This window comes from Sciurus vulgaris (genome assembly GCF_902686455.1).
Source record: "Sciurus vulgaris genome assembly, chromosome: 2".
Taxonomy (NCBI): domain Eukaryota; kingdom Metazoa; phylum Chordata; class Mammalia; order Rodentia; family Sciuridae; genus Sciurus; species Sciurus vulgaris.
The window spans coordinates 160,610,631-160,626,331 of NC_136462.1; the positions used below are offsets into that span (position 1 = coordinate 160,610,631).

Consider the following 15,701-nt stretch of genomic DNA (forward strand, 5'->3'; position numbering starts at 1 on the left):
AGATGTTGAACTTTTTTTATGTATCTGTTGATTGCTTGTAGATCTTCTTCTGTGAAGTGTCTATTCATTTCCTTAGCCCATTTGTCGACTGGATTATTTGAATTCTTGGAGTAGAGTCTTTTGAGTTCTTTATAGATTCTGGAGATTAGTGCTCTATCTGAAGTATGATTGGCAAAGATATTTTCCCACTCTGTAGGCTCTTTCTTCGCATTGCTGATAGTTTCCTTTGCTGAGAGAAAGCTTTTTAGTTTGAATCTATCCCAGTTATTGATTCTTGCTTTTATTTCTTGTGCTATGGGAGTCCTGTTGAGGAAGTCTGGTCCTAAGACGACATGTTGAAGATCTGGATCTCCTTTTTCTTCTATATTCTGCAGTGTCTCTGGTCTGATTCCGAGGTCCTTAATGCATTTTGAGTTTAGTTTCATGCATGGTGAGAGATATGGGTTTAGTTTCATTCTGTTGCATATGGATTTCCAATTCTCCCAGCACCATTTGTTGAGGAGGCTATCTTTTCTCCATTGCATATTTTTGGTACCTTTGTCTAGTATGAGAAAATTGTATTTATTTGGGTTTGTGTCCATGTCCTCTATTTTGTACCATTGGTCTACCTTTCTATTTTGGTACCAATACCATGCCATTTTTGTTACTATTGCTTTGTAGTAGAGTTGAAGATCTGATATTGTGATACCCCCGCTTCACTCTTTCTGCTCAGGATTGCTTTAGCTATTCTGGGTTTCTTGTTCTTCCAGATGAATTTCATAATTGCTTGCTCTATTTCTGTAAGGTACATCATTGGGATTTTAATGGATTTTAATTTTAATTGGAATTGCATTGAATCTATATAGCACTTTTGGTAGTATGACCATTTTGACAATATTAATTCTTCCTATCCAAGAACATGGGAGATCTTTCCATCTTCTAAGATTTTCTTTAATTTCTTTCTTTAGTGTTCTGTAGTTCTTATTGTAGCAATCTTTCACCTCTTTTGTGAGATTGATTCCCAAGTATTTTATTTTTTTCGAGGCTATTGTGAATGGGGTAGTTTTCCTAACTTCTCTTTCTGAAGATTCATCACTTATGTATAAAAATGCATTGGATTTATGAGCATTAATCTTTTAACCTGCTACCTTACTGAATTCACTTATGAGTTCTAAAAGTTTTCTGGTGGAATTTTCTGGTTCCTCTAAGTATATAATCATATCACCAGCAAATAGGGATAGTTTGAGTTCTTCTTTTCCTATCCGTATCCCTTTAATTTCTTTGGTCTGTCTAATTACTCTGGCTAGAGTTTCAAGGATGATATTGAATAGAAGTGGTGAAAGAGGGCATCCCTGCCTTGTTCCAGTTTTTAGGGGGAATGCTTTCAGTTTTTCACCATTTAGAATGATAGTAGCCATGGGCTTAGCATAGATGGCCTTTACAATGTTAAAGAATGTTCCCACTATCCCTATTTTTTCTAGTGTTTTGAGCATGAAGGGGTGCTGTATTTTATCAAATGCTTTTTCTGCATCTATTGAAATAATCATGTGATTTTTGACTTTAAGTCTGTTGATATGGTGAATTACATTTATTGATTTCCTGATGTTGAACCAACCTTGCATCCCTGGGATGAAACCCACTTGATCATGGTGCACTATCTTTTTAATATGTTTTTGTATGCGATTTGCTAAAATTTTGTTGAGAAGTTTTGCATCGATGTTCATTAAGGATATTGGTCTGAAATTTTCTTTCCTCCTTGTGTCTCTGACTGGGTTAGGTATCAGTGTGATATTGGCTTCATAGAATGAGTTTGGGAGGGTTCCCTCCTCTTCTATTTTATGGAATACTTTGAGAAGTATTGGAATGAGCTCTTCTTTAAAAGTTTTGTAGAACTCGGCTGAGAACCCATCTGGTCCCGGACTTTTCTTTGTTGGTAGGCTTTTGATGACTTCTTCTATTTCATTACTTGAAATTGGTCTATTTAAATTGTGTATGTCCTCCTCGTTCAGTTTAGGCAATTCATATGTCTCTAGAAACCTGTTGATGTCTTCGAAATTTTCTATTTTGTTGGAGTATAGATTTTCAAAATAGCTTCTAATTATGTTTTGTATTTGAATCCTGTCTGTTGTGATATTTCCTTGTTCATTCCGAATTTTAGTGATTTGGGTTTTCTCTCGTCTTCTCTTTGTTAGTGTGGCTAAAGGTTTATCAATTTTGTTTATTTTTTCAAAGAACCAACTATTTTGTCAATTTTTTGTATTGTTTCTTTTGTTTCAATTTCATTGATTTCAGCTCTGAGTTTAACTATTTCCTGTCTTCTACTACTTTTGGTGCTGGTCTGTTCTTCTTTTTCTAGGGCTTTGAGATGTAGTGTTAGGTCGTTTATTTGTTGAGTTTTACTTCTTTTATTAAATGTGCTCCATGAAATAAATTTTCCTTTAAGTACTGCTTTCATAGTGTCCCAGAGATTTTGATATGATGTTTCTTTGTTCTCATTTACCTCTAAGAATTTTTTAATTTCCTTCCTAATATCTTCTGTTATCCATTCATCATGTAATAGCATAATGTTTAATCTCCAGGTGTTGGAGTAGTTTCTGTGTTTTACTCTTTCATTTATTTCTAATTTCAATCCATTATGATCTGATAGAATGAATACATGGTAGTGTCTCTATCTTCTTGTATTTGCTAACATTAGCTTTGTGGCATAATATATGGTCTATTTTAGAGAAGGATCCATGTGCTGCTGAGAAGAAAGTGTATTCGCTCTTGGTTGGATGGTATATTCTATAAATGTCTGTTAAGTCTAAATTATTGATTGTGTTACTGAGATCTATGGTTTCTTTGTTCAATTTTTGTTTGGAAGATCTGTCCAGTGGTGAGAGAGGTGTGTTAAAATCACGTAGTATTATTGTGTTATGTTCTATTTGGTTTCTGAAATTGAGATGGATTTGTTTGACATACATGGATGAGCCACTGTTTGGGGCATAGATATTTATGATTGTTATATCTTGCTGATTTATGCTTCCCTTAAGCAGTATGAAATGTCCTTCTTTATCCCTTCTGACTAACTTTGGCTTGAAGTCCACATTATCTGAAATGAGGATGGATACTCCAGCTTTTTTGCTGAGTCCATGTGCATGGTATGTTTTTCCCCATCCTTTCACCTTTAGTCTCTGGGTATCTTTTTCTATGAGGTGAGTCTCTTGCTGGCAACATATTGTTGGATCTTTCTTTTTAATCCAATCTGCCAGTCTATGTCTTTTGATTGATGAATTCAGGCCATTAACATTCAGGGTTATTATTGAGATATGATTTGGTTTCCCAGTCATTTGGTTCATTTTTTTAAATTTAATTAATTAATTTATTTATTTGACACGACTTGTTTCCTTCTTTATTTGACAATTCCTTTAGGATAATTCCTCCCTTTGCTGATTTGCTTCTTTATTTTTCATCTCTTCCTCATGGAATATTTTGCTGAGAATGTTCTGTAATGCTGGCTTTCTTTTTGTAAATTCTTTGAGCTTTTGTTTATCTTGGAAGGATTTTATTTCATCATCAAATTTGAAGGTAAGTTTTGCTGGGTATAAGATTCTTGGTTGGCATCCATTTTCTTTCAGGGCTTGAAAAATGTTGTTCCAGGCCCTTCTAGCTTTTAGGGTCTGGATTGAAAAATCTGCTGATATCCGTATTGGTTTCCCCCTGAATGTAATTTGGTTCTTTTCTCTCACAGCCTTTAAAATTCTGTCTTTATTTTGTATGTTAGGTATTTTCATTATAATGTGCCTTGGTGTGGGTCTGTTGTAATTTTGTGTATTTGGAGTCCTATAAGCCTCTTGGACTTGATTTTCCATTTCATTCTTCAGATTTGGGAAATTTTCTGATATTATTTCATTGAATAGGTTGTTCATTCCTTTGGTTTGTTTCTCTAAGCCTTCCTCAATCCCAATAATTCTTAAATTTGGCCTTTTCATGATATCCCATAGTTCTTGTAGATTCTGTTCATGATTTCTTACCATCTTCTCTGTTTTGTCAACTTTTTTTCAAGGTTAAATATTTTGTCTTCAGTATCTGAGGTTGTGTCTTCCAGGTGTTCTATCCTATTGGTTATGCTTTCTATGTAGTTTTTAACTTGGTTTATTGTTTCCTTCATTTCAAGGATTTCTGTTTGTTTGTTTTTTTCAATATCTCTCTTTATTGAAATGATCTTTTGCTTCCTGTATTTGCTCTTTTAACTGTCGATTGTTGCGTTCATTCAATGCCTGCATTTGCTCTTTCATCTCATCATTCAGTGCCTGCATTTGCTCTTTCATCTCATCATTTGCTTCCCTGATCATTTTAATTATGTACATTCTGAACTCCTTTTCTGTCATTTCTTCTGCCATGCTGTCATTGGATTTTATTGATGTAACATTTAGATTTGTTTGGGGCATTTTCTTCCCTTGTTTTCTCACATTGTTCAGGTATCAGTGGACCGCTAAGATATTGCAGATTTCCTCTATTGACTTATAATGTCCCTGAAGATTTCTAGTATATCCCCTCTTAGCCTTCAGTAGCCAGAAGTCTTGGAGGAAGTTGATAGTGCTGTTCTCCACAAGGAGGCTGCCTCTCTAGGGGTGGTGGCCTTCAGGTGTGGTATATTCCCTGCTAGTGGGCAGAGGTGCCTCCACTTGTTGACCAGTGGTCATCCAAAGGGGAACTAGGCTGCGAGCTGAGGCAAGGCCTGTTTGGGCCTGTGTCTCTGGTTTTACTGTCCTTGTGGGAAAACCTCACCCGGCAGGGAAGACTCACCCAGTGGGGAGGTCTCGCTGGTCCGTTCCCCTCCTAGAGGTTCCCCTCAATCTACATCTACCACCTGGGCTGAGCTGCCTTCCTCTGCAATGTTCCCAAGGGCCCGCACCTACCTCCTGGGCCTGGGAGCCTCTCCCTTTGCAGACGAGTCTCCTTAGGCTGCCTCTCCTCAGAGAATCTGCCCGCAGTCCTGGAACCTTCGCTCTCCCCCTAAGCGTGTCTCTGTGCGGTTCTTCCACCAAGAAGCCTCCTAGATCCTGGGACCCTGCTGTGCACCTAATCGCCTGGCTATGCGGCCCCTCCTCTGAGCAGCCACTTGGAGCCCCATACAGTTGCTCCGAGTCCCAGTGACCTGCCGCACGCCTCTTCCTCCAGACAGCCTCCCGGTGTTCCAGTGCAGTCACTAGGAGTCCAAGCAACTCACTGCGCACCTCCTCCTCCCGCCAACCACCCGTAGCCCTGGGCAGTCACTCCAAGTCCAAGTGACCCACCCCGTTCCTCCTCCTCCTCCGGGTAGTCCCCCGGGTGTTCAGGAGCAGTCAGTCACTCTGAGTCCAAGCGACCCGTCGCACGCCTCCTCTGGGCAGTTGCTCGGAGCTCTGGTATGGCTGCTCCGAGACCAAGCAACCCACCACGCTTCTCCTCCAGGCAGTGCCCCGGTGTTCAGGAGCGGTCGCTTTGAGTCCAAACAACTCACCACTCACCTCCTCCTCTGAGCAGCCGCCTGGAGCTCTGGTGCAGTCACTCCGAGTCCAAGCGACCCACCGCGCTCCTCCTCTGGGCAGGCCCTGGTGTTCAGGGGCAGTCTCTCTGAGTCCAAACAGCTTGCCGTGCAGCTCCTCCTCTGGGCAGCTGCCTGGAGCCCCAGTGGTTGCTCCAAGACCAAGCGCTGTGCTGAGCGGTCTCCTCTATGATGCTCCCAGTTGTCCGAGTTCACTGCTTCAGCGGGGGGAGGGGTGTCTTGTTGGGCAACTCTACTTCACAAAGTTCCCTGTGTTCCGGGACTACTGCCCCATCCGGGACGCCTCCCCAACGGGATTGACTCACCCGGGGGCTTTGAGTTGGTCCCAAGTCTCTCAATATCTCCTCTTTTGAATCCTGAGTCCTGGAGCCACCACATGAAATGCAGCCACCCTCTAGTTCGCCATCTTGAAAACCCCCTGTTTTGCCTATTTTTAATTGATGCATTATAATTATATATAGTGGTGGGATTTGTTACATATTCGTACATGCACACAATGTAACAATAGAAGGAACGGGTAAAATAAAGAAGGTTTTGCAAGAGTGAGCCCAAGTGTGAACTGTGGACTGTGAGCGATAATGATGCGTCAGTGTAGGTTAATGGGTTGTAACAAATGTACCACTGTGCTGCTGATATTGACAGTGAGGGAAGGCTGAATATTTGCAGGGACAGAGGTATGTGAAAACTGTCATTTCTGTTTAGTTTTACTGTGAATCTAAAACTTCTCTTAAAAATAAGATGTATTAATGAAAATTTTAAAATAGAGGGTTTTGCAAGGCAGGACTAGGATTGGGCAAACTGTGATGATATACAAGTTTTGGTTTGTGGACCCAGCAAGCTGGGCGTCTTGAAGACCTGAACTTGATAAATAAGCAACTTTAGTTGGATTACAGTCTTCTCTTCTTAGAGGAAGTATGTCCTACAGCAAACAACGAGATCATTTTTGTTCTATCTCAATACTTTCATTAAACACCAGAACAAGAAAATTGTCTCACTTCTCAGTGAGTTTCACCAGATCGTGTCTGAGGCAACACCTTCAGGGAGTTTCAGCTTAAATCTCACAGAAAATCCCTCACAATTGCAGATTATTCTAGGACAACTTTAAGAAACTTTAGAATCTTGTACTCAAGCAGTGTGGTGAATTGGGCACAAGACTGTGATTCTCTGCCACTTCATCCAGCAGTTAACTTCTGCCCTTTAGGAGTTGTCTAGATTGGGAATATGGTTTCCTGAGTAGGTGCGGATTTGTAGGAAAACATTAGTAGTCTTCTACTGAAGTGAAGTTAATCAGAATTTGAAACTGGGATTTCACAAGAGCTATGTAATGATATTAGAAATAAAATCTCAGAACATGGGCTGTTTTTTTTCTTGATCATTTTTTTTTCATCTGTTCCAACTTCCAAACACACCATATAAGTTTTGGGACACTTAGTCCCAGAGTAGAAAGGAACATTCAAGCATCATTGGTCATTGAAAATTGAAAAGATAATGTCTTGAGAGGACTGAACAGTCCAGTGCCAGTAGGTATCAGCAAACCCCTAATAACTGAACTCTAGTTAGACTGTTTTGATCATCGTTCTCCCTCTCTACCTCCTATGTTGTTCTTTAACCCCAGGGTCCTGACTCAGAAAGTTGTACTTAACAATTCTTTTCTTTTCTAAGATAGTTTTCCTACTAATTCCCTTTCCCTCTTCCTCTCTCTCCCTCCACCTCTCCCTCCCTCCCTTCCCTACCACTTTCTTTCTTTCTGGCACTGGGGTTTGAACCCAGGGGCACTTTACCACTGAGATACATTCCTAGATCTTTTTATTTTTAATTCTGAGACAGGGTGTCACTAAGTTGCTGAAGCTGACCTTGAACTTATGATCCTCCTGCCTCAGTCTCCCAGTTGCTGGTATTACAGGCATATGTCACTACACACGGTCACTCCTTCCATTTCTAAGTGAGAAACTACAGAGAGAACCCAAGTTCATATTTAACATAAAGCTCCATGACTAAAACATAATCCCCAAACAAGACTATTGTAAACACAGATAAGCTGGTCTCGTCTTTCTGTTTATTATTTGTGCCACGAAATGGAGAGCCTACTGACCATCAAGCTTTCCCCATTGGGTAGTGGGAATGGGAAACCTTACACATAATCAGTGCAGAGTTTTCAAATGACTTTCCCAAGACCAAATGAATACTGTTTTCTGTTTGTCTTTGGGTTTTGTTTCTTTTAAAACTGTTCATTTGTCTGATGCTGTTTATTGTTGTAATAATTCCTAAGCCAATCTAGTCTTGAGGGCCTTAGTGTTATAATAGGATCTAGAGCTGGATGACTAACTGCAAAGATTGTTTGATGATTTCTTTGCAGTGTTATTTGCTCAGTTGTTCTTATCCTCTTTTGATAAGGAAAAGGTAGTCTGCCGTTCCTGTGGCACCGGGAATCCTGCTCACCTGAGATACTGTGTCACCTGTGAAGGGGCCTTGCCTTCAGCACAAGAGGTAGGTTGACTGCGTGTTCCAATCCTGTATCTAGTGGCTCATAAATGTTTGATGTTGATGTTAATAGAGAAGTTTAATCTGCAGTAGGGTAAGAAGGCCCCTCCCAAAAAATCTTCTTGTGGTAAACTGAAAACAACATTGTTATTTTTGCAGAGGACTTTATATATTCATCAATACACATTTGTTCTCAAAGTCTTAACTTAAAGGGAATTCAGCGAAATCTAGTTTCTTAAGAACTTTGCAAGAGCAGCTGGCAGTAACCTGTGAGGAAGTGGACCCACCCACATTTTAAGTGCAGACAGGTATGTCTCTGTTGACTATCAGGATGCACATGCTGCTTTTGGAAATTGGGGACATCATAGCCACTCACTTCTTAGGTTTCCTGACAGCCTATTTTGGGTGTAAAAATGAAAGAATAGGAGGATGTATAATTTAAATACCATAGATAGTTTCAGTTTAGATGATTTATTTTATGTTCATAACATGTTTTTGTGGAAATTCCAGGTGACTCTTGCCCTGGCCCACCAAAAAGAAGTTGGCATTTAATAGCCAACCTAGAAGATAAAAACTTGCTTCAGGGCTGGGGAGATAGCTCAGCTGGTAGAGTGCTTGCCTCACAAGCACAAGGCCCTGAGTTCAATCCCCAGTACCGCAAAAAAAAAAAAACAACTTGCTTCATTTGGGCTACTATATGTATTTTCAACTGTGGGGTTTGTTCTCCTCTTAAAGAGATTCCCTGGGAAACTGGACAACATGTGATGATTAGTGTGATTAACGTGGTTAGCATCCAGGGGAAATATGTTAGTTTCCTAGAGCTGCCAAAGCAGACTACCACAAACCAGGTGGTTAAAAACAATGGATATTTATTGTCTCACAGTTCAGGAGGACAGAAGTCCAAAACTGAGGTGCAAGTGCTGGGGAAGGCACTATTTCAGCCTTCTATCGTAGCTTCTTGTGACTCAAGCTTCCCAGTTTCTGCATACCTCCCTCCAGCTCCCACCTTTGCTGTCACAGGATGTTCTCCCTGTATGCCTCCACATTGCTTCCTCTGTGAGTCTGCCTCTGTGTCCTGATTTTCTCTTTCTATAAGGACACCAGTCGTACTGGATTAGGGCCCACCTAAGGACCACATTTTAACTTGATGACCTCTGTAAAGACACTATTTCCAAATATGTTGTTTTACATACTAGTTACATTCTGAGGTACTGAATGTAAGGACCTCAATATATAATCTTCTGAAGACACAATAGGAGCATTGGACAAGATACCTGTGTGTGTGTGTGTGTGTGTGTGTATGTGTGTGTGTGTGTGTCACTGGGGATTGAACACTGGGCCTCATAAATGCTACGCACGTGCTCTACCACTGAGCTACATCCCTAGCCCTGGACAAGCTATCTCATGAGGTTGTGTCTAATCAGTTGACCATCTTAAGACCATTGACATGAAGGAACTTTGTTTCCAGCTTTATTGAGCTATAATTTATATGCAATAAAATTCACCTATTTAATTGTAGAGTTTGATGAATGTTGGTAATTATACCTAGGCACTTTAACCACCACCACAAGAAAGATCTTGAACAGGTCATTTACCAATAAAAGTTTTTTTTGTTGTTGTTTTTGTTTGTTGGCAGTACTGGGGATCAAACCCAGGGCTTTGTGCTTGCGAGGCGAGCACTCTACCAACTGAGCTATATCCCCAGCCCTCAATAAAAGTTTTATCAGGCCTCTTTGGAGTTGAAGCCCTCCCCTGGTCACTAGCCTCAGAAACTGCCCATTTTTTTTCTTATTATCTTACTTTTATTATGTAAAATTTAATTACATTAAGGTCAGAGAAGACACTCTATATGATTTCATTTTTTTTAATTAATGAGATTCATTTTATGGCCAGCACATGATTTAACTTGGAAAACATACAAGGTACACTTGAAAATAAAGTGTGTTCTGTCATTGTTGGGAATAGTATTCTCTAAATATCAATTAATTCTAAATGGACTATTGTACATATATTTTATGTTACTTTTATACTTTAGTTCTTCTAGCAAACACTGAGAAAGGATTATTAAATCCTTCAACTAAAGAAAGTGAAAGAACTGTACACTGTAAACTGTAGAACGTTGATGAAACAATTTGAAGATGACACAAACAAATTGAAAGATATCCTGTGATCATTACTGGAAATTTTAATATTGTTAAAATATTCATACTAAAGATTCAAGATTGCATTCAGGCCTGGTAGCACATGCTTGTAATCCCAGGGACTTAGGAGACTGAAGCAAGAGGATCATAAGTTGAGACCAGCCTCAGCAACATAGTGAGGCCCTTTCTCAAAATAAAAATAAAAAGGGCTATGGATGTGGCTCAGTGGTTAAGGGCACCTGGGTTCAATCCCCAGTACCAAAAAACAAAAAAGATTCAAGATGGCACATAGGGGAAGTCTGAATTTCCTTTTGCTCTGCAACTTTGAATTCAAACAATTGGAGTACTTCTTATTGAGCTGCTGGGAATCTACAAGGATGCTACAAGTTCATAGGGTGGAGACTAAACCCAGCCAAGAGACAGTGCACCTTTTTCTACACACAAATTAACCAGACTCAAACTTCAGCAATGCTTTAATACAAAGAATAGAAGAGACAAAACTCCCAAACTAACAACAGGCCCCAACTAGGAACAGCTGGGGAGCACTCAGGTCCCACTCGTGGACACCTACTCTTATAGCAAAAACAGAATTAACACAAAAGCTATGGATACCACACCTCAAATGTGTCTCAATCTAGATCAACCTAGGACACTTGGCAAAAGAAGTCTGTGCCCAAAAAAGACCCACACATAAGAGTGGAGGAGAAACCCATCCCAACAGATGCATAAAATCCAACACAGTAATAAGGAGATAGAGATATTGAAAAAGAACCAAACAGAAATCTTGGAAATGAAAGACATGAATTAAATAAAATGTTCAGCTGAAAGCCTAATAGAGTAGACCATACAAAAGACAGAATCTCAAAACTAAGACAAATGGATGACCTTGAAGATTCAAACAGCATTAAAGAAAATAAAATAAGTAATGATCAGAACATATAAGAACTCTGGGACAACAATAAGAAATCAAATTTAAGAATCACTGGATTGAGCTGGGCATGGTGGTGCATGCCTGTAATTCCAGCAGCTCAGGAGGCTGAAGCAGGAGGATTGTGAATTCAAAGCCAGCCTCAGCAAAAAAAAAAAAAGAAAAAAAGAAAAAAAAAAGTGAGGTGCTAAGCAACTCAGTGAGACCTGCCTCTAAATAAAATACAGAATAAGACTAGGGATGTGGCTCAGTGGTCGAGTGTCCCTGAGTTCAATACCCAGTACCCGCCCCGCCCCCCACTCAAAAAAAAGAAAAGAGAATCATTGGAATTGAAGAAGGTTGTGAAATGCAGGCTAATAGCATGGATAATTTCTTCAGGGAAATAATAACAAAAATTTCCAAACCTTGAGAATGAGATGAACATCCAGATACAGGAAGTGTTCAGAACTGCAAATAGACAAGATCAAAAAAGAACTTTTCCATGACATATTACAATTAAAAGAGCCAACATACAGAACAAAGATAAAATTTTTAAAGTCTCAAGAGAAAAATGTCAGGTCATATTTAGAGCGAGTCAATGAGATTACTTCTGATTACTTCACAGACAAACTCAAAAATCCAGGAGGGTTTGGAATGATGTTTTCCATGCTTGGAAAGAAAATAACTGTCAACCACAGTTGCTATATCCACAAAGCTATTCTTCAGAACTGAAAAAGAAATAAAAACCTTCCAAGATAAGCAGAAACTAACAAATTTATGACTGTGAAGCTGACACTACAGACAATACTTCACATAGAAGAAAACAAAAACACCCACGAACTCACAAATAGACAAATATCATTTGGAGAGCAGCTACACAAATGACAAACAGGACCGAATTAAACATTAGGAATAGGGCTGAGAACTTACAATAAGGGCAGAGGAGCTAGGGAAGAATAGAGTTATTTTAGGTAGCGGGGAGTGATGGGAGGGGAGGAGTAGTGGGTAGGAAGAATAGTATGATGAATCAGACACTACCCTATGTACTTATATAACTACACAACTGGTGGGATTCTACATCATGTACAACCAGAAAAATGAGAAATTATATTCCATTTATGCATGATGTATCATAGTACATTCTACTGTCATGTATACCTAATTAAAACAAAAATAAAAAAAGAAAGAAATAGGGCTGGGATTGTAGCTCAGTGGTAGAACTCTTGCCTACCACAGGTAAAGCACTGGGTTTGATCCTTGGCACCACATAAAAAACAAGAAAGAAAGAAAGAAAGAGAGAGAGAGAGAGAGAGAGAGAGAGAGAGAGAGAGAGAGGAATTAAACATCTCTCTATAATAATTTTTAATGTAAATGAACTCAACCACAGTTAAAATAAATAGGTTGGCAGAATTGATCAAAAAACCAGACCCAAGTATATGTTGTTTGTAAGAGACTCACCTTATAGGCAAAGTCAGTCACAGGCTGAAAGTGAAAGGATGGAAATTGATATACCCAGGCCAACAGAGTCTAAAAACAAGTAGAAGTAGCTACTCTTACGTCCAGTAAAGCATACCTCAAACCAAAGTTAATCTGAAGAGACAAAGAAGGTCACTTTATAATGGTAAAGGGGAAAACCTCAACAAGAAGATATAACAATAGTAAATATCTATGCCCTAAAACATTGGTGCACCTAATTACATATGAGACATTACTTAAATTAAAGACTCATCAGATAGACCCCAGCACAATAGTACCAGGCGGTTTCAACACATCTTTCTCACAAATAGATACATCATCCAAATATTAAACTGAGTAAAGACTCTTCAAACTTAAAAAATATAAACCAAATGAACATAACAGATTCTATAGAATAGAATATTTCATACCAGAATGGCTGAATACACTTTCTTCTCAGCTACTCATGGAACCTTCTCCAAAACAGATCATATGTTAAGCCACATGCAACTCTTAGCAAATACAAAAAAATTATATAATTTCTTGCATCTTAGTGGAATGAAAATTAGAAATCAATACCAAAAAGCACTATGGAAACTATATAAATGATACACTTTTGAGTGGTGAATGGGGAGAAATCTTAAATTTTTAAAATTCTCATATGAGAAAGTGATACAATATACCAGAACCTCTGAGACACTCTGAAGGCAGTTTTAAGAGGAAAGTTTACAGGTATGATTGCCTACATAAAAATAAAAAAGATTCCAAATAATCTAATGATACACCTCAAGGTCCTTGAAAAACAAGAACCAATTCCAATTCCAAAGCCAATAGAAGGAAGGAAATAATTAAGATCAAAACTAAAATCAATGAAATACAGAATTTTTAAAAAAATACAAAGGACCAATGAAATGAAGAGTTCATTCTTCAAAAAGATAAAATTAATAAGCCCTTTTTCAAACTAACAAAAAAAAGACCAAAACTAATAAAATTAGATATGAAAAAGGAGAAATCACCATAGACATCCCAGAAATCCAGAGTATCATTAAGGACAATTTTGAAGTATCATTTAGGACTTATACTCCAATAAATTGGAAAACCTAGAAGCAAAGGATACATTTCTAGACACATACAGCCTGCAAAAATTGAATCAAGAGGACATAGAAAACTTAAACAGAGAAATAACTAACGATGAGATAGAAACAGTAATAAAAAGCCATCCAATCAAGAAAAATGCAGAATCAAATGGATTCTAAGCTGAATTCTACCAAGCCTTTATAGAAAAACTAATGCTGGTGCTCCTTAAATTATTCCATGAAATAGAAGGCAGTGGATCACTTCCAAATTCATTCTATGAAGCCAGTATCATCCTCATACCAAAACCAGATAGGGACACATCAAGGAAAGAAAACTACAGACCAATATCCCTGATGAATTTGGATGCAAAAATCCTTAATAAAATATTAGCAAATTGTATTCAACAACATATTAAGAAGATCATACATCATGACCAAGCTGATTTTGTTCCAGGGATGCAAGGATAGTTTAACATATGCAAACCAATAAATGTAATTCACCACATAAATATAATTAGGGACAAAAAATCATATATTCATCTCAACAGATGCAGAGAAAGCATTTGACAAAATTCAGCCTTAATTCATGATAAAAACTGAAGAAACCAGGGATAGAAGGAACTTACCTCAACATCATAAAGCTCTATATGACAAACCCAAAGCCAACATTGTAGTGAATGGAGAAAAATTGAAAGGATTTCTTTTAAACCTGAAACAAGACAAAAATGTCCCCTCTCACCACTCCTATTCAATATGATACTAGAAATTCTAACCAGAGCAATTAAGCAAGAGAAGGAAATAAAAGGGGTAAAACTATTTTTATTCCTTCCTTTCTCATGAAAGGAAGAAATTGAGTGAGCACTGTTTGTAGATAATATGATTCTATAATTAGAAGATAACAGAAGCTCCACTGGAAGACTACTGGAGCTAATAAAACATTGAGCAAAGTAGCAGGTTACAAAATTGACACACAAAACCCAATAGCTTTCCTCTACACCAATAATGAATCTGCTGAGAAAGAACTCAAGAAAAACATCCCATTCACAATAACCTAAAAAAATATATATTAGGAATAAATCTAAGGGGTTGCAAGTTGTCTACGATGAAAACTCTAGAAGGCTGAAGAAAGAAGTTGAAGAAGCTAAAAGATGATGAAAAGACCTTCCATGTTCATAGATAGGTATAATTAATATTGTTAAAATGGCCACACTACAAAAGCAATACACAGATTCAATGCAATTCCCATCAAAATCCCAATGACATTCTTCATAGAACTAGAAAAACAGTCCTAAAATCGATTTAGAAGGAAAAACAAAACAAAACAAAACCGCAGAATAGCCAAAACAATTCTACGCCAATTAAGCAATGGTGGAAGTATCACAATACCTGACTTCAAATTATACTGCAGAACTATAGTAACAAAAACCACATGGTACTGGCATAAAAACTACACATTGACCAATGGTACAAAATTGAAGACACAGAGACAACCCCACACAGATACAGTCATCTGATCCTTGACAAAAGTGTCAAAAACATGCGCTGGAAAAAAGACAGCTTTTTTAACAAATGGTGCTGGGACAACTGGTTATCCATTTATAGAAGAATGAGACTAGATTTTTATCTCTCACCCTCACAAAAGTCAACTCAGAATGGCCCAAAGACCTAGGAATTAAACCAGAAACAACTATGCAACTCCTAAAAGAAAATGTAGGGTTAACATTCCAAGATATAGGTGCAGGCAACAACTTTCTCAACAGGACCCTTAAAACTCAGGAAGTAATGTCAAGAGTTAATAAATAAATGGGATGAAATCAAATTAAAAGCTTCTGCACTGCAAAGAAACAAGAATGTGAAGAGAGAACCTACAGAATGGGAGAAAAAAAATTTGCTAGCTACTCTTCTGACATAGGATTAATATTCATATTATATAAGAACTCACCAGGTGCAGTGGCACACGCCTGTAATCCCAGTGGTTCGGGAGGCTGAGACAGGAGGATTGGAGAGTTCAGAGCCAGCCTCAGCAATGGGGAGGCACTAAGCAACTCAGTGATACCCTGTCTCTAAATAAAATGCAAAAAAAAAAAAAAAAACAACAACAAAAAAAAAAAAAAAAACAGGGCTGTGGATGT

General features: G+C 38.3%; 1 protein-coding gene across 4 annotated transcripts in view; it reads left to right on the forward strand.

Annotated features, from left to right (window-relative positions):
• DZANK1 (double zinc ribbon and ankyrin repeat domains 1) overlaps positions 1–15,701 on the forward strand; it is an 83,049-nt gene that overhangs the window by 36,855 nt on the left and 30,493 nt on the right. For all 4 annotated transcript variants that reach the window (XM_079123348.1, XM_079123350.1, XM_079123349.1 and 1 more), the window contains one exon: positions 7,904–7,996. In XM_079123348.1, coding sequence (XP_078979474.1) covers positions 7,904–7,996 — 93 coding nt within the window. The remainder of the gene's footprint in view (positions 1–7,903; positions 7,997–15,701) is intronic.